We start from the raw sequence: 24572 nt of genomic DNA on the forward strand, positions 1-24572 counted from the left end.
AAGAAGGGTCTTTTAACGACAAAAAGATTGTAGATAGTATAGGGTGAAATATTCAATATTAGTTTGCACAGCAATAAGCAGTTAAATTTATTAAAATACAGAGATATCACTAATTTCACTGCATTTCTTACAAATCTTGACATTTGCTAATATTTAAATCTAAAGATAAAGCAGTGCCAGGAAAAATAATAATTTTCTCACATCATCCTGAGTTACAGCTCAGTACCTTTCCAATTCAGCAAATGCTTCTTCACCAAATGTTAAAAATACAAAAGCTTCCTACCCATGTTAGAGGCTGCTTCCATCTGAAAACTACAGTGCCCCACATATTGTATGTTAAGGGGCCGTCAATTTTGATTGATTGTTTGGGGAAGGATGAATTTGATTTTTTTTACCTCTCTCTCAGATATACATGTATTTTTCCTGTTTTCTGACAACAAGAAACAGAGCTATTTAATACTAAGATGTGGGCAATAATTACAAAGCACATCAGTTGCTTTAATTTTGCATGTCAAGTATATTCAAATTGATTTTCCTAGAAAATATATCTAAACTTTAATAAAGTATTTTGTTTTTCTAAAATACATTAAAATTAAGACTCCAGATCTTCTTTCCTTAAAATGGAAATTAAGTTTTTGAACAAAAGAACAGTCACATACATTTGATGCCTATTCCTTGAGGGACCATTAATACTCACTAAGACAACACTTCAGAGTATTTCCACTAAAGTACCCAGTGCATTCATAAACTTCACTTAATAAGAAAGTACCTAACTAAGGAATTAGAGACAGACATCAGATCTTATCTCTTACCTTAACATCTGCCTCGTTCCTCAACTGGCTTCTCAAACTTTTAAGATTAGAAATCTAAACAGTATTTTAAAAACCCACTAACCTCATATTTCCTACAGTTATGGAGTCAGAAGTTACTATAAAGCTAATAAATTTTCATATTTATTCACATCTGATGTAGAACAGAAGTGTTTTCTCCTGTCCTTCTAACTTGTTCAGTCTAGAGATCCTTTGTAAAGTGGGGCCTGATCATGGAATCTAATGTCTGAGGGTCTCTAACCATCAAGGTAGACCCAGGTAACATACACAACATGTCTATACCCTAATTGTAGAAATTTGCATAATCGTCCTTATCGACATAACATGTAAATAAGTAAGCAAAAAGCAAAAGACTACAAAAAACTAAAGACTTGTACAATAGCATGTAAAAACACCATAGAGATAGGGAGACTGAGCCTTATATTTTAAAAAATGTAAATTTGTCTTCGAAGAACTATGTTTAATAATATGTTGGAGCCTCATATGTTCTGTACTAGGACTATATGTGACATTAACATCTCATCTATTTTCTTCTTTCAAGTATCTCCTCCCTACAATATACTCTGTCCACACTCCTAGCACGCCCTCCAAACTACACCCATGCACACTCCACTAATATTGTAACTTAGATGCCCTTACACTTTAAGTAAATTATAATTTAAACAAAATTCTTACTCAAAGGGTATATTAACCACTTATAAACTGTGTGACTCTGAGTTGCTTAACTTCTCTGAATCTTAATAGTCCCATCTATAAAATGGAAGCAATAATACCTAATAGAATTAGATTGGGAGAATGAGAAATGATGGATGACACTTAAAGCAATATTAGTGCCTGAACAGAGGAGGTGTCTAACAATGGTTGTTATTATGGGAGGGGGCACAACAGTATGAACTGTGACACTGACAGGGACTGCTCACAAAACAAAACTTGAAAAGATTTTGGATGAAGAGAAATAAATATTTTATTGGGAAAAAAAAAAAGAAGACCCACAGTATTGGAACTACAATTCTCCAGGACACTGTACTAGGATTTGCTACAAAAACAGAGCTATAATGTCATCAAGTAGGGAAGAAGCTAACGGAAATTTCCAGCTGGTAAAACAATACTGTTTGTGGAGAAACAATTTTGAAACTTGCCCAAATTCTCTAGTCATGGAAAACATGAAGAAACAGTCTGCATCCTTGTTATTGACCTAATACATAGAAATAGTAACATTTCTTTTTTTCTGTTTCAGCTTTCAGTCTTCAGGTGCAAGAGAACTGGATTAATCATAATCCTTGTTTCAGACACACTATCAAAGGCTCAATTTTATTTACTTACCTAGCTCTTTAGTAGGTTATTATTAATAATGTACTAAGTACTCCCAATCCTGCCACTCACATTAACGCTAGAAAAGCAGGATTACTCTTGAACCCAGATCTTCTCACAGGCTGGCCGAGCCGGCTGCCTTTGGAGACTTAATCAATGAGAATAAGAGTCTGCTGGTTAATTGAGCCATTCAAAATTCAGAGAGTTACAGGTAATGAAAGTCTAGAATGTTTAATTGGAAAACTCATACCATGATATATTTACAGTATCAGTTAACCAAAGTACTTTTAGCTTTTAATTATTTCAATTAAGTTATTTCTAGAAGAGTTACTCAGAGAATTTCCTCATCTGTCCCATCAGTTAGAAAACATGGATTCCAAGTCGGGCAATGAATAATGGGTGAAAGACTTAACGGTTTACTAAACTGTTCTTTTCCACCATTATTCAAATTTTGAGGGAACATTTATATATAGTGGAATAATCACATCTGATATAAGGCTAGTACCGTCAAACCTAAAAGGGAAAAAGAAAATTATTTGACCAGGTGATTCACCAAGACCCACCCTCATCAGCTCATATTTTTGGAGATTTTGACAATGGAGTTCCCATTTACAAGGATTTTACATTATTTAGAAAATGCCTCCTGAAAAGATCAAGCACCAAACATTCCACCAAAATTTCTCTCCTAAAACCCCTCAGCAAATCTTAGCTTCGGTACTAGCCAAAAGCTTTCTCCTCAGCAGCAGCTTTGGCTATCATCATGAGTCAGAATTTATAAATATCCAAAATTAAAGTCATTCATTTGCCTTGGTTTAGAACCCATGTGGACCCCCAAAGAGTTCTTTAAGCAAATGTAAGTATGCACTTTAAAAACAAAAACACAATCTAGTTAGCTTAATTTACTCTAGTAAATTAGATATTTTATCTGCCATAACTATAATATAGCCTGCAATCCCCACGATAATGAATACTTCTTTGGTTTTTTCAAATTAAGAGCTAAACATCATGTTATGTGCATTTAAACCTTTGGAAAACATAACTGTTGATGAAATAGTTTACTGAAATAATCATTGTTGATTAGAATTTGTTCAACATTACCTCTTGGAAATATCTGCAGAGGCTCTATTAACTGTCCATTTACTTGCTGTTCCATTACTGTGGAATAATACTGCAAAGAGATTATAGAAAGAGATTACTCAGTAATGTATGAATACTGGAACAGACACTTATGGGTTGTTTAATTCATAGTACTTTTGCAAATTGCTAGTATATACATATCAGCCTCGAGAATATTTTTTCCCTATTTGCACATCAAAATGACTATAGCGAATATTCAGGATTGAACATACGGTACAGTGTTACCCTCCACACTGTCGTTTATCTTTAAAAGTAAAAATGTGGATTAAGACCTTAATCTAAGGTCTAATACTAATCTAATACTGGATCTCTAGAAATATTTTGAAAATGATATGTATTTGAAATGACACAAAAAGCATCTTAGTGGAAATTTCTCAAATTGCCTCTTGTTCTTTTTCCCCAAATTTTGCAAAGCAAAATGAAGACACCTCACATTTAGCTTGGATCGATATGCCAGTTAGTTAATAAAACATTCATATTTGTGTAAAAAATGCACAGATAATGGAAATCTAAGTCATAGAGACTGTGAAATGAGCAAACAAGATATGATCCATCCACAGATGACAGGATTAATATGATAAAAAGGTAGCCCACTTTCAAGCAAACATACCTTTCATGTTTTAGTCTCATAAACACTTCACATCAAATTTCACTTTAAAATTCCAGGCACAAAAAAATAAAGTTCCAAGTGTTTTCACACTCCTTCATAAACACAAATTCATTCAGTAGGTTGTATTATGGTCTGATTCCCATTTTCCTTAACATGCTAACTGGTGAGCATATGTCCGCCCAACCTGGAGATGGCTTCTGTAACCTCACTTCTTTTATCACTTGACAAACAAAAAAGTGATGTTCTTGGTGGAAAAACATCAATGATGAAAACCAGTGATTTTGTGTTTTGAGGGGCTATCACAGAGCAGAAATCCCCTTTAATCCTCGCTGTTTTTATATTAAAAACACACTCGTAACTTAACTATCACATTTTCAGGAAATTCTTCCTTGATAATTATTTGCTGACATTCTAAAAGTTTCTTTTTAGAAGATATATATACACATATCTTCCTATTGCTTTCATATACATTAAAATTATTACAAGATCAAGTTTTTTCTCTTAGAAATAATGTGGAGTTGGGGGCGGCGCAGTGGCACAGTGGTTAAGTACGCACGTTCCACTTCAGCAGCCCGGGGTTCGCCAGTTCAGATCCCGGGTGTGAACATAGCACCACTTGGCAAGCCATGCTGTGGCAGGCGTCCCACATATAAAGTAGAGGAAGATGGGCATGGATGTTAGCTCAGGGCCAGTCTTCCTCAGCAAAAAGAGGAGGATTGGCAGCAGATGTTACCTCAGGACTAATCTTCCTCCAAAAAAAAAAAAGAATGTGGAGCTATAAAATTCTACATTATCTTGGGAATCACAAGTTAACAAGTCTAAAGCTCTTGGCCCTAAAAACAAATAAAGTGAAGGTAGATTTTTTTTGTTTTTTAAAGACTGGCACCTGAGGTAATATCTGTTGCCAATCTTCTTTTTTCCTCTTCTTCTTCTTCTCCCTAATGCCCCCCAGTACATAGTTGTACATTCTAGTTGTAGGTCTTTCTGGCTCTGCTATGTGGGACACCACCTCAGCGTGGCCTGATGAGCAGAGCTAGGATCCGAACTGGTGAAACCCTGGGCCTCCAAAGCGGAGCGCACAAACTTAACCACTCAGCCCCAGGGCTGGCCCCCAAGGTAGATCTTTGATAGCTATGGACTGATATAAGTGTACCCTGCTCTCCAAAGGCTTTCAAACTGTAAAGGAAACCAATCCTCTCCTTCTATGAATGCAAAAACTTATATACATACAGCATAAACATGTGTGACATACTCTGGAATACACACTAAGGCGAATGCCTTTCAGGAGACTATGTTCCTCAAAACCACAGAAATATAGCACTCGCCATTACTCAAACAGTGATGACAAGTAAATGAAATATCAATCATGTAGGCTGTCAACCTTTTGGGACAGCAATAACTGTTAACAAGTAGTCTGGAAAAATTGTCCGAAAATGACTTGTCCTCAGCACACAAGTATTTGAGGTTTCCATGGAAAATTAAGATGCCAGTGGCTATTTGGAACATTGCTCAGGTATTCTTTTTAATGGGAAATTTGCCGGTTATTGATCCACAGCATGTACCCCCTTGCTTCTGGAAGGCTGCAAGCAACTTTCCAATCAGCAGCTGTCAAAAAAATTACTGCCTTTTTATACTGATACAAGACAACAGCAGTGGTGGTGTTCTCCTATAGTTAATGCTTTTCTTTAATTAACTGCTATGTACAAGAGGTTAGTAATTTCAGTTACTACTTTGCCACAGTCCTAGAAATGAAAATAAATAAAATACCCTTATGCTTTCTCTAACAAATTAATTATAGTTGTCTCAAACTGGAGCTTGGGGTCAAGTTTGAAAACAAATAACCTCAAATGTAAAGGGTTAGAACAGGTGCAACGCATTTTTTCCCTACTATAAAACCTTACATGCATGAAATTGACCTGTTTTCCAACATTATTTATTTACCTCACAAAATAAGTAAATAAAAATAGTTTCCCTTTCATTTCAGATATGTGCCAAATCAAATGGCAAACTGTATATGCTTTTATAATCACTGTGACAATTTTTTAGCAATCTATACAGTTCTTCGTACTATGATTAGCAGCCACAGTAATCATATTAGTATGCCACTCGCTAACGTCTCTAAAGCAAGTAGTTAAGATTTGCTTTTTTGCTCTCTCAATTCCTCCAAAGCCAAGGAACATTTTCTGTTGCTGAAATACCAGGTTTGATGTGTGTTTGTATTAACAGAGAAGCTTGTGATCCACGCAGCAAAGTAATTCACCATCAAGGAGAAGCTACGAAGGGTGGTAATTAAACCCATGGCGTGGGTCCACTCTAGGCAACTGATCTCTGACCAGCAGGCCTGTGAGGGCCGGTGGCTGCCAATGAGGCACCAGTCCCAGGAGCTCAGGCCACTGCTTACATAGCATTCCCCAAGGGACAAGGATAAAACTTGAGGCCATGTGTGATACCTCCTGGCACAGAGCAGTCCAGGTGGGCCACGAGGCCTGTGCTGCCCAGTGAGACAAGCCAGGCACTGGAGGTGTTAAAGGACTCAAACCCAGGAGTCTCAGAGCTGTCCATTTGCTAGCACACGACTCCAGGGAGGAAACACACCCTGCACCTCAGCTGACTCATTTGTAAAATGAAGATGATCTTTTACCCACAAGATTATTGTGAGACTCACATGAAGAAAAAGGTAAGACAGCACTTAATAAGCTGCAAAGCAAGTTGTTTTTAGATCTTGATCATCTCTCAGTGTTTTTATGTATTTTCCCTTTAAAGGGATTCTTTCCAATTTTGTTCTAAATAGTGATAAAATAAGCAATGATGACAAAAGCAAAACTTCTATTAAACAAAATGAAAAAACAAACAAAAACATAAATCTTGTACACCAAGATACTTAACATGGCTTGTACAGAAAAGTAACAAAGTCACCGATATAACATTAATGGAGCCAAAACTGAAGTTATCCAAATAACTTCCTTAGCTTAATCTCTATAATCTGATCCTGGCTTTCATTACCCCTAACACAAAGACCTGCACATAGTAGGTGTTCGACAGGTATTTATTGATTGAAATGAGATCCAATACTGATTTTGCTACTTAATAACTTGTGTAGCCTTCAGGAAGTCGTTTAACTTCACTGAAGCTTAGTTTCCTCCAAATGAGAGTAAAGATGCCTACTTTATTACATATGGATACTGTGAAGCTCAAAATTACACTGTAGCAATAGAATTAGGGAAGGCACTTTGTAAACTATAATGCATTAGTAGTAGATGAGAAATTAAAAAGTGGACCTCCTAATATTGAAACAATATTAACTGAGTAGAAGTGTTCTCATCATTTAAAAACACAAAGATAGTTATGTATAAAAAGTACAAAATATTGCTTTCAAACTGAATACATCACCAACAGTTATAAAATGTGTTTTCTGCTGGGATCTCTTGCAGAATCCGTTACATGCAGTAATTGCAGCAATAATCAATAAGCTGAGTAAAAGATTAATCAGTTTTGTGACTGCTAATGGAATCTCCAGTACCAGAGTCAGATTAGTTTCAGAGGCCCTCTGAGATGTTCTTCAAAATCCTTAAACAATTTTAATAAGGATGTGACAAAGTTTAGCATAGTTATCCAAAAATCTAATTAATTTGAAACAGAGGGCCAGATTCAACAAGGGGATAGCAAGTACAATTTTTGGCTCTGTTTTGTTTGCAAGTTCATCAAACAGTGTTCCTATTTGTTAGAAACCTAATTTTAATTCTAACAGCACAATTCAATCAATAATTACAAGATTTTTTTCATGGAAATCTGCCATATAAAAAACTTGAGTTCCAAAACAGCATAGTTTAATTTAAGGCACAAGTTCTCTATTAAGAGAGAGAGACAAAAAGAGAGAGAGATGCACACACACAGAAACAGCTATCACATACTGAATCCCTACTGTGCGTTGGCTCGGTACTATGTATATATGTTTATTCATTTAATTTCTCACAACCCTATCCTCTTCCACAAGTATCACTACCCCATCTCACCATACGAAGCAAATGGTTTATCAGTGAACCAAGAAAAGCACTTCTTTCATTCTAGTCCATACACTCAGAACATAAAATATATGTATACTATTTAAGAGCCAAAAGATAAGTTATCTCATATTTCTCATACCTCAAAACATTTAACTAAATAAACTGGGCTACTGGGTAGACTGCTGAGCTAGTGGAGGGTGTGGCTTCTTCACTCATACCCTGTGGGAGTTAGGCCATGTCACCTCATCTTTCAGAGACTTGGGAAGCACAGGACTGTGCAGTGCAAAGACACCTGTGCTGACGGGTGACCTCTCCCTCTTTCTTTAGCGACCCTCCTTTGGTTTTCCTCCTACCTCTCTAACCACTCTACTCAGTTTCCTCTAAGTGGTTTTTTCCCCACTCCTCCTCTAAATGCTGGAGTTCCCTATGGTTTTTCATCAACCTTCTCTTCTTATTTTATACTCTCCTTGAGTTAACTTCAGCCACTTCAAAGGTTTCAATTACCAGAGGAGTCATTGAGACTAATTAGGAGCTGATGAATCACAAATCTTTATTTCCAACCCAGATTTCTCTCCTAAGATTTGGAAGATACCTAATGGGTTGTCCAGAGGCTCCTCAAATTGAACAGATCCCTACCTCTCCCACCTCGCCCTCATGCCCTGGACCTGCCTTCTGCCACCTGGGTTCATTATCTCAGTGAATGAGATCAGCATGACCTAGTTTTCCAAACCAGATATCTGGAAGCAGTCCAGACCACCTCTCTTTCCTTCTTCCCCACGTTCAGTCAATCACCAGTCTCATTAACTCTCCATCTTCCTCACTTTCCAAATCCCTCAAGATAGGGCCCTTCATGATCTAGCCCACCTTTCTTCCCAAACTCATCTCATATGCTCCCTCCCTCACTATCCACACCACACTGAGTTGCAGGTAGCTTAGCTCCTCCTGAATGCACCGAGCATCCTTTCACCTGAGCCTTTAAACACACTGTTCTCTCTGCCCAAAACACCCTTTCCAGTCCCCTTGTCCTAGCTTACTCCACCTATACACCACCCTCTTCAGGAAGCCGTCTCTGTCCCCAAAGCTAGATCAGGTGCTCCTTCCTTGTGCTCATAGGGCACCTAACACAAGCATATTATGGCACTTATCACTCTGCCTGGTAACTATGGGTTTTTCTTGTCCTCCCATACTGAATACTATTTCTTTTTTTGTTAATCTGCCTGACTGGACCATAAGCCCCTTGAAGGAATGAGCTATATATTCACTGCACCTCCACCACCTAGCAGAGCACTCGGCCAGACAGTTGCCATCTCATAAATATTTACTGTAAGAAAACCTGGCTGTACAACTAAGTGAGCAAATCAGTGAGTGATCTCAGGTCCCCGCTCTACATTTACTAGCTGTGTGACCTGGAGAAAGTTATGCAATTTGTGCCTCAGTCTCCTGGGCTGTAAAAGTTGGAAAAATACTTGCCTTGCTGACCTCCTAAAGGTGTTAGGAAGATCAAAACCAAAGGAGCTGATGTATAGGAAACCTTCCTATAAAGTACTTGAAAAAAATCTTTTTTTTTTTTTAAAGATTTTATTTTTCTTTTTACCCCCCCATACATAGTTGTGTATTTTTGGTTGTGGGTCCCTCTAGTTGTGGCATGTGGGATGCTGCCTCTGCAGGGCTTTATGAGCGGTGCCATGTCCGCGCCCAGGATTCAAACCGGTGAAACCCCAGGCTGGCGAACTTAACCACTCGGCCACGGGGCCAGCCCCAAACAAAATCATTTTTTTTTCTTTGAGGAAGATTAGCCCTGAGCTGACTGCTGCCAATCCTCCTCTTTTTGCTGAGGAAGACTGGCCCTGAGCTAACATCCATGCCCATCTTCCTCTACTTTACATGTGGGACGCCTACCACAGCATGGCTTGCCAAGCAGTGCCATGTCTGCACCCGGGATCTGAACCAGTGAACCCCGGGCCGCCAAAGCAGAACGTGCGCACTTAACTGCTGTGCCACTGGGCCGGCCCCGAAAAAATCTTGAAATAGGGCACAGTACCATGAAGCTCCCACTTCCAAGAAAACAGTACATAGAAGAAAAATGTTCTTAACAATAGAGTGACACAGAAACCACCCACAAGATCCCTGAGATTTTCAGACCAAGTACAGAGGTATAATTTAACTAACTGATTCACCAAGGCCGAGTCAGCATTGCCTCCCCTTCCCTCAGTAACTACAGTACTATAAACAATAAAATAAGCAGAAGGGTATCATAAGGAACACTGTCTGTTTCTCTTCTGGAAGTTCATCAAGGACAGGGACTACGTCTTATGTGTTTTTATTACCTTTTATGGCAGAGGTATTAATCTCGGGTCTATATGAGCTTTAGAAGATCCTTGAATTTCCTCAAATTATATGTGAAATGTTGCATTGTGTGAAATTTCTGAGAAAAGAATAAACAATCTTCCTCAGATGTTCAAAAATACCTGAGTCTCCAAAAACCTAAGAAACTACTGGCATACAGTGCCTAGCACTGTGCCCTACACTTAAGAGGTGCCACACAAGGGAAGAAGGCAGGCAGGAACTAATGCGGCCATGCCCACTACTCGCCCTGGTCGCACCCTCTGACTCACTCAGCGGCAAGTCTTACACATCAAATCAGGTTTGCTTCTTCTTCTTCTACACCTTTATAACAGGACAGTTTCCTAAATCTCTCTTTAGCATACTTTCTAACAGACAACATAATTAGTACAATATTTCAACTTATAAGGAATATGCATGCTGGTTTTTCCTATTAATGATAAAATTTTCAAATTCTTGCTTTGTCAATACTGCAAGCATACCCCCATTACATGTGGCTCAGTCAGTAATCACAGCAATAATCAATAAACTAGCCAACTATTTGCAGTCCATAGTTAATTTATTAGTTTTCCCAGTGAAGAACTCAACAATCTTAACTCTGCCAAATGGCTACAAATTCAATTACAACACCACTCAGATGTGTCATCAGTTATACCTTCTTTCAATTACTTCTTATACTCTACATTAAGAGGCTTTCCCTCTGTGACACTGACCTCTCAGGAAGCACACAACTGCTCCAGTAGTCAAAAATAACATATGAAGTCAATCTATTTTGAATACCAAATTAATAACTATATTTAATTACCTGGATTCAGGTCCCCTGACTCCCCAATAACTCATTGTCCCTGCCTTGAGGTGACTACAATGTGCACATGCCCTTCCTTAAATGACTCTAGACCAAGGGGCCACATACGGTCATGGACTGATCAGACAGTGAGAAAGAAAATCACAACGAAAAGTCTTCCAGTGAAAAGGTCAATAGGGAACAACTCTTGGGCCTGTTTATAGGCTAAGGTTATTGAAGAGATGTATTCATTAATGATTTGGAAGTGAAAAAGACAGTAAGTTGGCCAAGTTTAATGATAACACTATTTGTTTTGGATAGTAAAACCATAAAGAGCATTAGGGGAGCTTCAGAAGGTCTTAATAGAGGTTTGGGCAGCCAACAGCAGATGAAATTCAACTTGGCTAAGTTTAAGGTAATGTGCATTGGCAGAAGAGTATAAATTTGTATTCGGTGACGGGTCCAAAACCTGTAGGATCCTCTCAGCTGAAGAGTTATCACCATAGTTAGTTTGGGCCAGTCTCTACACTGACCTTTCACCTGACTTCTAGGCTGAAGCAATTCTGCTATACTTCTGAAGCAGGAGCAGTTTAAATAGTAGCTTCTGGGAACTTGACACTTAAATAAAATAGGACCATCAGGCCACACAGACAGTTGGCCAACTGGGACATTCCCTTATAAAGAGACTACTTTATTCAGCTAGTTCCAACAGTGCTTTGATAAAGATCCGGCCTACTGCTCAACTGCTATTAAAAAATAAATAAAAAACAAGGTAGTGAGAAATTAGTAAGGAACATATAATAAATGTAATAAAGAAACATACATTTAGAGAGAAACAACTTGTTTTGAAATTTTCAATTACCTCAATTTATCCCGTTTTGAACACATTATGTTTCCGAAGTCGATAACTTACTGAATTCCTCTAACTTTACAGTATGGTAGCAAATTCACATCCACCTTTCAGACACATGTAGAAAATATCCCTCTTGTTTCTAGTAAAACTGGCCTGAGCGCACAGAGGTTCCACAGGAGCTGCCAACAAGGGCCTCAACCTTGGTTGCGCCCCACACCAATGCTACTGCTAGAGGGCCTTCATTTCCTCACCACCCACATCTTTTGAAGAGAAGCTCTTAGCCAGAGCCCCCAGGGGTTCTGCCCCCTCATGCCAACCACCACCACACAGGGGAACCAACCTACAGGCTACGCTGAGCCCTTCACAGAGATGGAGCTGAATTGGGAGCCACAGTAATGAAAAAATATTGGTGGTCCAAATCTCCTATGCCAGCGGTCCCCAGACTGCTCTGGTGCCACCCCAGCTGAGGCCTGCTTGTGCTCATCCTTTTCTTTGCTTCCAGGAGCTGCAAAATAAACCCCTCATTCTGATGCAAATTTGAGGATGCTTCTTCTTCTTGCTGGCAAAGATACCCCAAGATGGTTCACAACAGGGACTAAATAAGGGGCTACTTTTTTTTTTTTTTTGAGGAAGATTAGTCCTGAGCTAACGACTGCCAGTCCTCCTCTTTTTGCTGAGGAAGCCTGGCCCTGAGCTAACATCCATGCCCATCTTACTCTACTTTATCTGTGGGACACCTACCACAGCATGGTGTGCCAAGTGGTGCCATGTCCGCACCCAGGATCTGAACTGGCGAACCCCAGGCTGCCGAGAAGAGGAACGTGTGCATTTAACCGCTGCGCCACTGGGCCGGCCCCAAGGGGCTACATTTTTATCACTATTTCGAGGGCATCCAAATGTCCCAGACAACACAGACAGGGGGTTAAAATAATCTGCCTCTGAAAAAAGTTTTATTCTTTGACTAGGATGAGAAGACAAAACAAAAACTTCACCTACAGCTTAGAGCATGTCATTATTTAAGAAAAACTGAATAATTTCCAAAACAATTTATTTATTTTACTCAGTTTGCCTTTCTCTCTCTTTTCAGTTTCTCCACCCTGCCGAGAGAATATACTGCATTATCAGTTGTTCAGAGGAACTGCATTGAAATAGGGGACTAACCACTCAATGAAGGCTGAGCTGATTTTGCAGAGTACAAAGTAAGTTCGAAGTAGGACCTACTTCATATGGGGCATATTTGAAAGCACCACATGGAAAACGAGCTTCTACTCTCTTTGCTCGCTGAAGAAAACTTCTAATAGCAAAGGCCCTGAGACTGTTAAATGTCCAACTCCTAAGCAGGCAACAAATTTTGTGGTAAAACTCAGCCTTGTAGGTACAAACAAAATCTTTAAACTTCAAAAGCCCAGAGTATTTTTTACATTCCTATTCAAACTCAGGTAGACCAACATTCTAGTAGACAGAATTATTTTTTGCTACCAGGGAAAAAGTATTTGCAAAGCTTCCTCAGCAGGTCCTCAATAGGTGCTAAAGCAAAAACATCATTTAAAACTACCAGGAGTGAAGAAACTGGGAGTCTGCGTCCAGGACTTCCCACTCATTAGCAATGTGACCTCCTACTGAATCTGATCTCCTTGGGCCTCAGTTTCCTTGGCTATAAAATGAAACAGTTGAGGGGCTGGCCCCGTGGCCGAGCGGTTAAGTTCGCGCGCTCCGCTGCAGGCGGCCCAGTGTTTCGTTGGTTCGAGTCCTGGGCGCGGACATGACGCTGCTCATCAAACCACGCTGAGGCGGCGTCCCACATGCCACAACTAGAAGGACCCACAACGAAGAATATACAACTATGTGCCGGGGGGCTTTGGGGAGAAAAAGGAAAAAATAAAATCTTAAAAAAAAAAAAAAAAATGAAACAGTTGGACAAGACTTCTAAGGCTCCCTTCCAACTCTATTTGAGTAACCATAGAATTTTAGAGGCAATCTCCAAGTTATGCATTCTAGGATAAAGCTAATCATATCTCAATTTACAAGGTGCTTCAGAGGTCAGAAAGTATTTTCCCTCATAGTACCCAATATCTAACAAGGTACGCTATAGTCAAGTACACCAAGGGGAATACTTACACTCCACGGAAACACAAGGTCTCTGCCATAATGGGAGGCATTACAATTAAACTTGTTCCATACTCTTCTGGCAATGTGGAAAAATGGTATAAAGAGAGAACAGGCAAAATGAAGAAAACTATTTGTGTTAATACTGTGCTCCACTCATATAAGTCTCTCAGTATCAAGAGAATCACATATAATAAATCCTTTACTAGACATGGGATTTAGCAGAAACAAATATGAATCCATTTACAAGAACAAGATGTACTGCTGAGTTTCTTAATGAAAGGTCACCCAAAGGCAGAGGTTAACATTAAAATAACCCCCTCCTATAACTGGGTCTCAATGATAGACAAAGCTTATGATGAATCAATAAACAGGGCCCAGCATTGCTGGTTGACGCTGTAAGGAAATGAAGCCAGGACTACCAGACAACAAACACAAAAAGATGGAAGGAGAAATGCAGCATACTGTCTTCAGTCTTTCTAGAAAATGAGAGAGAAAAACAAGAACAACAAAAAAATTTAAACTACATTTAGGGAATATTTAACAGGGCCCTTTAAACAATTAGTAATGATCAGGTATTTAGTTTTCAGAATATGCAGGTTGGGTGGATTTTTTCTCTAATAAAGCATTTCAAATTCTAATTAAAAAAATACTTTATGGAGGAATTAAAAAGAAACAATAGAGTCAGAGGAAAAGCCATGATCCCAGAAGTGGAATATTCTAACAACATAACTTACAAGAAACTACGCTATAAAAACAGATTGTTGATTAACACAAACTCATAACAAAACGCAGAGAGCTATCACAATGCTGCTGTAATAACACTTGGCTGCTGAATTCTCTCCATACATTAAATATCTCCTTGGAGACCAAATTACTTTACATTTTCTTAAAAGACAATTTATTACAGCTTTGTTTTCTTCTCATTATCTCTTAAAAATATATCTAATGAAGAAAAGAATACAACTTCTAAATAACTTACATAAAATGGTACTAACGTGTGACAACAGACTTTGGTTTAATATGCTGGTTATTATTTAACAACACACAACAACCTATTGTCACGACAAATCCTTACCACAATGTGATATTCCATGTGTCACGTGGATCAAAAACCACTGTATGCCATTATTATGGCACACATAAAATTAACAGCCTAAGGCTGCTAGCAATTTAAATAATTGATAAGTTTTCAATTAAAAAGGCAACACTTTCAGGTCTAAGACAAAAATCTATTTAAATTACTGATAAAAACTTACACTTCTGTTGGCACAAAGCCAGAAATGCTTGCATCCAATGGGGGAAAAAAGTAATTGTGCAAGTTTCAACTTAGACATTGCAAATTTTTTATTTTATGCAGAGATCCAGGCTATTTATTTATTTAACCTTTGCAATCAATGAAAAAGAATGATTAAAAAATTTACAGCAAAAGTGTTTCTAGTTTTGCTTTTCCTATATGGCTTTTAAAGAAATATTACAGTGGGGGGCCAGCCCTGTCGCATAGTGGTTAAGTTCAGTGCACTCCACTTAGGTGGTCTGGGTTCTTTGGTTTGGTTCCCTGGTACGGCTCGTCACCACTCGTCAGCCATGCTGTGGCAGTGACCCACATATAAAGAGGAGGAGGACTGGCAGAGACGTCAGCTCAGGGCTAATCTTTTTTTTTTTTTTAACAACATTTATTTTATTTTTTATTTTTTTAAAGATTGGCACCTGAGCTAACATCTGTTGCCAATCTTCTATTTTTTTTTCCCTCTTCTTCTTCTCCCCAAAGCCCCCTAGTACTAGCTGTATATGCTGGTTGCAGGACCTTCTGGTTCTGCTATGTGGGATGCCACCTCAGCAGGGCTTGATGAGCAGTGAGGAGGTCCGCACCCAGGAAGCAAACTGGCGAAACCCTGGGCCACCAAAGCAGAGCGTGCGAACTTAACCACTTGGCCACAGGGCCGGCCCCTCAGGGCTAACCTTCCTTAGGCAAAAAAAGAGGAAGATGGGCACACATGTTAGCTCAGGGCTAATCTTCCTCAGAAAAAAAAGAAAGAAAGAAAGAAAGACAAACACTATGGAGACTACAAATGTATTGAATTCCACATGAAAAACTAAGCTGTTTTCTTACAGTAAATGCGTCATCATTTGTCAGTATCTTCCCTATGCCACCACCCAAATCCTGGAATCAAAATTTTTCAGAGTCAAATTGAACCTAAAATATAAAGGCCAATGCAGGTTTTTAATAATAGGCAACTGAAGACCATCAACCAAAATCTATTAGGTCCAAATGGTTTACTTTTTCACAAAATTGGAACCCAAAGGAATTCTGACCACAAGAACCAAGACAGATCAAAATCAAAGCCATCCAACCTTGTTTGTGCTTCTTTGAGAAAGAGATTCCCCTACTCTTTACTTTATTCAGAGTCTGACTCTACATAAACAAAGAATATGTAATGGCAGGGGTTACTGCAACAGACAGGAGGAAAAGGAAATCCATTTAAGTTTTAAATGAATTGAAACTTCTCTCTCGGGGCTGGCCCTGTGGCTGAGTGGTTAAGTTCTCGAGCCCCAGTGTTTTAATCTTTAAATGACTCTCACTGTTTTTCTTTGTTAATAAAATAATAGTTAACAGTAGATAATTTTATGTTTATTTATTTTATTAATTTTTTATTTGGCAAAATTAAAAGTTACTATGCCTATGTCTGTCCCCCAAGCTAAAAATGAAAGACTGATTAGCTCATGAAATCCAAATACTTGGGGATCAATGAGCTAGATGATTTCTGTTCAGACTAAAAAGTGGCTCTCAAGAAATCTCAGCAACTTTTAAGGACAATTCTACAACTCTAATATTTTCCTACAAGACAAAAATAAACACTGCATTTGAGAAAATAAGCGTAAGTCATAAGAAACATATACAACAGATATCTCAAGGTATTATATAAGGATAAATCATTCAGAATTTAATAATGGTGATGACAAACTAATGTGTAAGGAGGTGGTTGGGAGAGAAAGAGTGTGAAACATAAAGGAGCAGGGGCTTTGGGATAAGGAAAAGCTGAGCTTAAATTCCATATTCACATTACATATACTAGCTATAAGACCTTGGGCACATCTCTTAACCATAGCTCCCTCATCTAAAAATTAGGGATGATGATATTTACCTCACAAAGGTAGATAATTTAAGATGTAAGAAAATTAAATACCTGAAGAATCTAGTATATACTAGGCACTTAGAAATGAAAATAATTATCATCACTATGATCACATGCAGTAACATTTCTCCAAAAGCACAATTTGTCAGATTTTCCCAAAAGTACATTACTGAAAACATACCTTTGTGTGTGATTATGTCAGAGACATAATGAAAGTACACTGATGTGAGTTCTCTGTAATGGACATACGTGAAAATACTAGAACCCATCTGTGTGCATGCGTTTTCTAAAAATAAGCATGTCACATTCTCAGGAGAGTTAGCCAATCTATCAACACCAGTGCTAGACCTTGCAGCAGACAATCCTACTCTGCCTTTCAAGGTACTGATGAGCCCCGCTCTAAATTCTCAGGGCACAAAGACTCTCAAATAAGTTAATGGGAAGTCAATGGGAAATTGACTTTTCCTACTTTGTGCTGGTCTGAATGCAACGCTCTGTTAATCATGCCATCCTTCTTGTTCTCTTTCCTCCTATCCTAAATTAAAACTATTGGCGGAAACCCATACAGATATTTTATAGTTTTCATTACAATGAAACAATATCCTGGTTGAAGTTGACGTCTATCAAAACCTACAACCAAACTGCTGGCTAAGATTAGAGCCTCACTAGAAAGCAGGGGCCCCAGCTCCAGCATTTCCACCATAATACCACTTTGCATTTGTATAGGACTTCTAACTTTTCAAAGGGCTTTCACATCCTATTATCCCATTTGATCATTACAATGACCCTGTGCAGTAGAAAGGACAAGTATTATTATCCGCAATTGACAGATGAGGCAACTACAGCACAGAAAGGTTAAGTGATTTGCCTAAGGCCAGGGAGCCAGAGGAGAGCAGTGGTCTCTTGACTTCCAACCCAACGCTCTTTCTACCAGATCACTAGCGAAGGTTTTATAAACAGATCACAAACTCAGATAAAATAGAATAAAACAAATAAGAGGAAATAAAACCACATAAGAGGAAAGCACAAATCAGGGCTCAGGGAGGCTATGACTCTTCACAGTAGTTGAATTTTTCAAGCTTAAGTTCTAGAAATGTACCCTTTTCTCTTGTTTATCTACTTCAGTCCTGAGATGAATGTTAATGCAAATTTTCACCGAAATTTGAAACACAAAAGAAAAGCCATTTCAGGATATATTCAGGTCACTTTGATTAAGTAACCCTGTAGTTCATTTTGGGGTGGGGTTGAGGGGTGGTGAGTGCATAAAATGACTGAGAGTACATCTTTAAATCGTGTATCCATATTAAGCCTGCAGCTACATTATAACTGTAGTCTGTCTGGAAGGGTGAAAGAGATCTCCAGTTGAAAGTAGATTTTGAAAAATTTTTTAGAGCCCAGGGGTTCATTTTTAATGAGCCGTTACTTTAAGTACTGCATAAAAAATACAGGAAATTGATAGTCCATTTAGTCTGCACCATACCTAATGCAAAAGTCATTAAGATGCATTATTCTTAATGTTCATGATATTATCAGTAAGCATCTTTTGAAAATGCCTTTAACTTTCACGTAAGGAAATCTTTGAAAACCTTATATATTATATAGAAAAATGTTATCGACACTGTGATTTACTTTTATATCTTCCCTATGCCAAGAAACAGCATCCTCAATTACATTAACATTTTAAAAACAGTCCTCATTTGTAATGTACTTACATATGACAGCATTGCCTTCATTTCTTCATCACTTCTCACTGTAATTCGATCACCATCTTCATCTTCATCTGTTTAAAAAGCAATATAATGCAAGTGATAAGATTTGCGTTTTTTTCCTGAATTTGCCACAAAAAAAAGATTTCCATTTTTTTAATATGCAAAAACCACATCAGGTGGGAACACAACACAATCGGTTTTTACAACTTGATATTCAAATCCTCAACACCATATTTTTGGGGATGTTGAGGTTATTGGTTTGTTGTTTAGTTTTGGTTTTTGTTCAGAACACAACCAGAATCTCAATAAAGAACTAAAAAACTTAGGGACAGCTGAAAATTCAAATATTGCTCATGTCATTCATGACATGTATCTACGTTAAAAGTAAACATCACTGGAGTATGACTAAACAGATTTGGTTTGGAGAACTTTAAAAACCGGAGAGAGGCCACTCTTGTTCAACTATCAGTACTCTTCTCTCTCCTTCACAGCACCCTATTGCTCTGTTTCTCCATTCTTCCTCTCTCCCAGGCAATCTACCACGTCACAATAGCATCAGAAAAATGCCTAACGTTTCCTGAACACCACTATAGGCACTGTGACTTGTGCTTCATACACAGCACCTTCTCAAAAACCTCACAATGATCCTACGATGCAGACAGTCGGACAGTTATTTTCATTCCCTTTTTATTTCATTTCCCCATGTCCCTTTTTTCATTCCCTTTTGGGGACCTAGCACAAAGTTAACTTGCAAAGCAACTCTAATACAGTTCTCCCCATACCCCTCAGTCTAGCACCTTTCTTTCTCTTTCTGAACAGTTTCATTCATTCGTATCGGGTACTCTCTGACCACAGTAAGCTTCAAATGGTGATGCATGCTATTTTGAAATAATTTAACGGTCTTAAAACTGGAGGATAATAAGACTTTACAAAATATATAACCAGAATGTGTGCATTTGAATAAATGTATCATCTAAATAGCTACATCCAGAAACAATGTACTTATTTCAATGACGCTTCTCTTATTCAAAATAGTTTTGAAATAGCTCCTCAAAAACTGCTTTAAGAACCTGAAGATAAATCACATGAAAATATCACATCTCATTTTTAACCCCAAATGGAACTGTCTGCCTGATCACCTGCCTCACTATCTGCCAGGCAGGACTCAGAATGACTTTTGGCCATTTCTAAATATTTAGTTAGCTACTTCATTTTTCTATAGATAAAGATCCGTCAATAGGAGAACAGCCTATATGGTGGCACAGCTGAAGAAAAATGCCAAGAACATTTTGAGCAACGGCAGCATTGTGGAAAGTACACAGACTCCCAGGGGACATCTTGAAAGGGGCAGGCTCTCACTTGGATGCCTCAGCTCTGGTGATCTTGTTAAACAATCAGTGTGATTATTTTTTTGGTCACTCCTGGGCTTCTAATTGTTGATTTGACCAGATGAAGGAAACCTGATCACAGGCCTGGAGAAACAGAGGAAACTCTGGTCATAAAGAGAATAAGCCGGCATGACATGCTCAGGGGACTCTCACTGAAAATACGGGGCGGTTCGGCTCAGCACACGGATCTTAGGGCCCCACCACACGTCAGGGGGCCCTCCCTCCTGTCCAGCGGCACTTCTGAAGATATCCCTCTGCTCGGTGACCAGACCATGGGAACCTAGGAGGGAGCATGTGTTCTCTCCTAATTAGCCTATTTCAGAGCAAAATGCTACTTCCTTTTTCTCTTCAGTAGCCAATAGCAATCTGACAGCAAGATGGAAACCTGCACTTGAGCCAGCCCTGCTGGCTGACCAAGCCAACGGCTCTCACTGGAGTTGTCTCTCCAAAGCATTTGTTCCTGGATTCTGGATGCTGGTTCACTCCTGCAGAGTTCTCACCTCGATATAAATCGTATCAAATCACACTGCCTAAATATCTACAAAGGTAGGAGCTGTCAAGAGTCACTACTGGTATTATGCTACCAAGAGCTGCCCATTTTCAGTATAAAAGGCACACGGTGGTCACCTTCAGTAACAAAGAAGGTGCATTCCTAGGTAATGTTAAATATATAAAAGTCTGTATAGGAACCTAGCACTTTCCCTTTTTTTTTTGGTACAGACTTTATAAAGCCAAACTGGGGGAGAAATGCCATTCTAGTTTTAGAAACAGAAGGAGTTTCTACACAGGTTCTAAAAACTAGTATTTTCAAGGTTAAGTCAAAAAGTCTTCCTCCAACTGCAGGAAACAAAGGGGAAAAAAACAGATATAGTATAAAGGGACATAATGTTACATGTTACCACACATGAAAGCACTTTGCATTTTTGTTTTAAAACCAAGTCAAATTTTCTGTTTAAATGTGGGCTAAAATGATTTGTTCTTGACGAAGTCCGAAACTTGGTAAAATTTCCAGCCTGAACAAAGCAGCTTTCTGAAAATCTCATTCCTGTACCAGAGCTAGCTATAGAGACGGTGGTAACGAAGGGACTGCTCATATTCAAATCTGAATATATATAAGAACTAAATAAAGTATCGCTTACATGGGATGAGGAAGTTCTTGGAGTTAATAAGGCAGGTGAAAAGTCTCCTAATAACTTGTAAAGAGAGGGCGCAGATAACAGAAAGATCATTTAAATCAGTCTCTCTAAAACAGGAACAACAACTGGGTTCTCTAGGCTCTCAAAACAAGGGCTTGACCATTTAAGGCTACTGAAAACAAAAGATTCTGGAATTCTAGAATTCCACGAAATCTCTGTGGGATTATTTCACCAAAAAGCTGTGAGGGAAGTCGGGTACCAGAATAATTTCTTCCATAGCAGTTCCATAAAAAGCAGATGAAACACTGCAAGGGCACTCTGCTCTCAGTGGACAGAAAACTGAGGACAAAATACCAGAATAGCCTTTGACGCCAGCCTAGTGGAAAGTGCTGGAGCTGCCCCACCATGGGTCTGACTCCAACAGAAAAGTCTCGGGTAAGTTGAAGAGACATTCTAATAAAGACTGGGGGTAAAATCAGGCTCACATGACAGTGATTAACAGTTCCTACGGATTAACAAGAAACTTCATTTTATGTAGGTACTGCTTGTCTTTACAAGTTGCTCCTTGGTGGACCGTCTGCTTCACTCTTTAATATTCGTAATTGGTAGTTTTAATGAAGACTCCTTGTTCTTGTCAAAGAGGAGACTGAGTTGGAAAAGTAATTACACCTAAGAGAAAACTGATGACATTTGGCCAAAATCCAAGCTATCTAACTCCCTGATGGCAATCTCAGAGCAACCATTGGCCTTGGCGTTTAAAGTGAGAATACATTTCTATCTAAAGACAATGAATTCTAAAGAAGACATACAAATAGCCAACAAGGACATGAAAAGGTGCTCCACACCTTTCTCTAATCATCAGAGAAATGAAAATCAAAACCACAACGAGCTATCACCTCACTCCTGTTACAATGGCCAGTATCAAAAAGCAAGGAAAACACGTGTTGGCAAGGTTGTGGGGAAAAGAGAACGTTTGTGTACAGTTGGTAGGAAAGTAAATTGGTACAGCCACTATGAAAAACAGTCTGTGGGTTCCTAAAAAAATTTAAACTACAACTACTATATGATCCAGCAATCGTACTTCTGGGTCTATATCCAAAGGAACTGAAATCAGGATCTGGTAGAGATATCTACCCTCCCAGGTTCGCTGCAGCATTATTCACAACAGCCAAGATATGGAAACAACCTAAGTGTCCATCACTAGATGAACTGGATAAGAAGACGTGGTATACACAGCCACATATATGTGCACAGTCATGAAAAACATAGAAATCCTGTCATATGTGACAACGTGGATAACCTCAAAGACATTGTGCTAAGTGAAATAAGTCAAACAGAGAAGAACAAATACTATACGGTATCACTTAAGTGTGGAATCTAAAAAAGCCAAACTCAGTAAAAGAGAGTAGAGAGGTGGTTACTAGGGGCTGGGAGATATGGGAAGTGGGGAGATACTTGTCACAGGGTACAAACTTCCAGTTATAAAGATTAACAAGGTCTGGGGATCTAATATATAGGATGGTGATTATAGCTAATGATACTGTATTATATACTTGAAAGTTGCTAAGAGAGTAAATCTTAAATTTTCTCACCACAAAAAAGAAACGGTAATTATGTGATGGGAGGGAAGTGTTAGCTAATGCTCTGCTGGTGATCATTTTGTAATATAGAACTATATCAAAATCAATGTGCTGTACACATCAAACTCACACAACGTTCTATATCAATTATATCTCAATAAAGCTGGGAAAATTAAAAAATAAAGACAATGAATTGACAGAAATGACAAGTTAGTAAAGTGTAAGAAAGTAGAAATATATACCAAGCAATTTAGTACGACAATAACTTAAAATACTTTTCCGAATAAAAGTTGGATATACACAGCTCATCCAGCAAAGACTCTGGCAATTTGCCCATCAGACTGGATTAGCTGTAAAAAGCACACCAATGGCAACTATAAATCATAAAACTTACTAAAATGGCACAAAGAGTTTCCAAGGTATAAACAAGTTGGTGAAGAACACTAGAAAGTCATGGTACTGAGTAGAGAGAAGTAGAAAAAATAATTTGAACTCTTTTTATCTTAAACATGGAGGTTCTTTGCCACCTGACCAAAAAAGCATTACTAGATATGACCAAGAAGGGGTGGGGGGAGAGCTCTGATACACTGGTTCACAATGAGAATTCCAGGCTTCTCTAGTTGCCTGGAGCATAGTAATATGATTTTCCAGCACATTAGGGAAGCAAAAGTAGAACCAGAAAGTCTATGTACTGGCTGGATTTTGTTAATGTCACTTAAAATGGAGGAAAAAATCCTAGCAAGATACCAAATAGAGTGCAGCAGATGGTAAACAAATATTATGAAGCAATCTTCACAAAATCTGCAGTGTGTCACAAATATACAAAATGGCAGAGTTTGGGAAAAGAGAATCATAACAGGCCATATGTTGTTAGTGATTTTATTTGAAGCAACATGCAATCCAAAAGAGAAACCAAGAGGAGGAACATAAAGGCCCAAGAGAGGAGAGGCAGCCCCAGGTAAGGGCGGTCAGAACAGCAAGCACAGTGCCTTCTGAGTAAACAGCAGACAAACAGCAGACACCAGGGAGCTCTCAGCCAAACAGCACCCACTGCAGTGACAGGGCTCAAGTGGGGTCTTGAGAGAAACAATCTAGCTTCTACAAAGGAACAGAAAGTTAAGGCAATATATTATACGTCATTTGTCACATTCCTTCAGTGCCAGGTGAGAGTCGATTAAAACTACAGCAAAGGCATTCTTCCAAGGCAAGAGGAAAGAAATGAAAAGGTAATTGTAGAGGTCTGAAAGACATCAACAGGAAATTATCTGAAAAACTGTCAAGTTGAGAGCCCTTCTCAGGGGCAGAATCAAAGATCTGGACAGGACTAGAGGCCACAGTTTCTATGGCCAAATCTTTATACTCACGAGTTTTAATTTAGCTCCATGACTCCCATCTCCTGATTCCTTCTTCACTTCTTTGCTTCCTTCCTCTTTCCAGCAAATCTGTAAGTGTCCACTATGTAGCAGGCAACATTCTGGGCACTGGGGGTAGTGACAGTGGAAAGAGAAAACCCTGCCCTCACGGAGCTTACACTCTAGTTGAGAGACTGAAAGGATGAGGGAGTGGGCTGTACGGCTATCTGGAGAAAGAATGTTCCAGGCAGAGGGAGGAGCTAATGCTAAGGCCCTGAGGCAGAACAATACC

At 38.8% G+C, this 24572-nt stretch overlaps 1 protein-coding gene across 15 annotated transcripts in view; it reads right to left on the bottom strand.

Moving 5' to 3' along the window:
* The window catches only part of MAP2K5 (mitogen-activated protein kinase kinase 5), a 245052-nt gene that overhangs the window by 199916 nt on the left and 20564 nt on the right, over positions 1–24572 (bottom strand). For 14 of the 15 annotated variants that reach the window (XM_001496608.6, XM_070270028.1, XM_014733756.3 and 11 more), the window contains exons 3-4: positions 18828–18895; positions 3240–3309 (exon numbers count right to left, since the gene is read on the bottom strand). In XM_001496608.6, coding sequence (XP_001496658.1) covers positions 3240–3309; positions 18828–18895 — 138 coding nt within the window. The remainder of the gene's footprint in view (positions 1–3239; positions 3310–18827; positions 18896–24572) is intronic. The other variant, XM_070270046.1, reaches the window with a different exon arrangement.

This window comes from Equus caballus, chromosome 1, assembly GCF_041296265.1.
Source record: "Equus caballus isolate H_3958 breed thoroughbred chromosome 1, TB-T2T, whole genome shotgun sequence".
Classification (NCBI taxonomy): domain Eukaryota; kingdom Metazoa; phylum Chordata; class Mammalia; order Perissodactyla; family Equidae; genus Equus; species Equus caballus.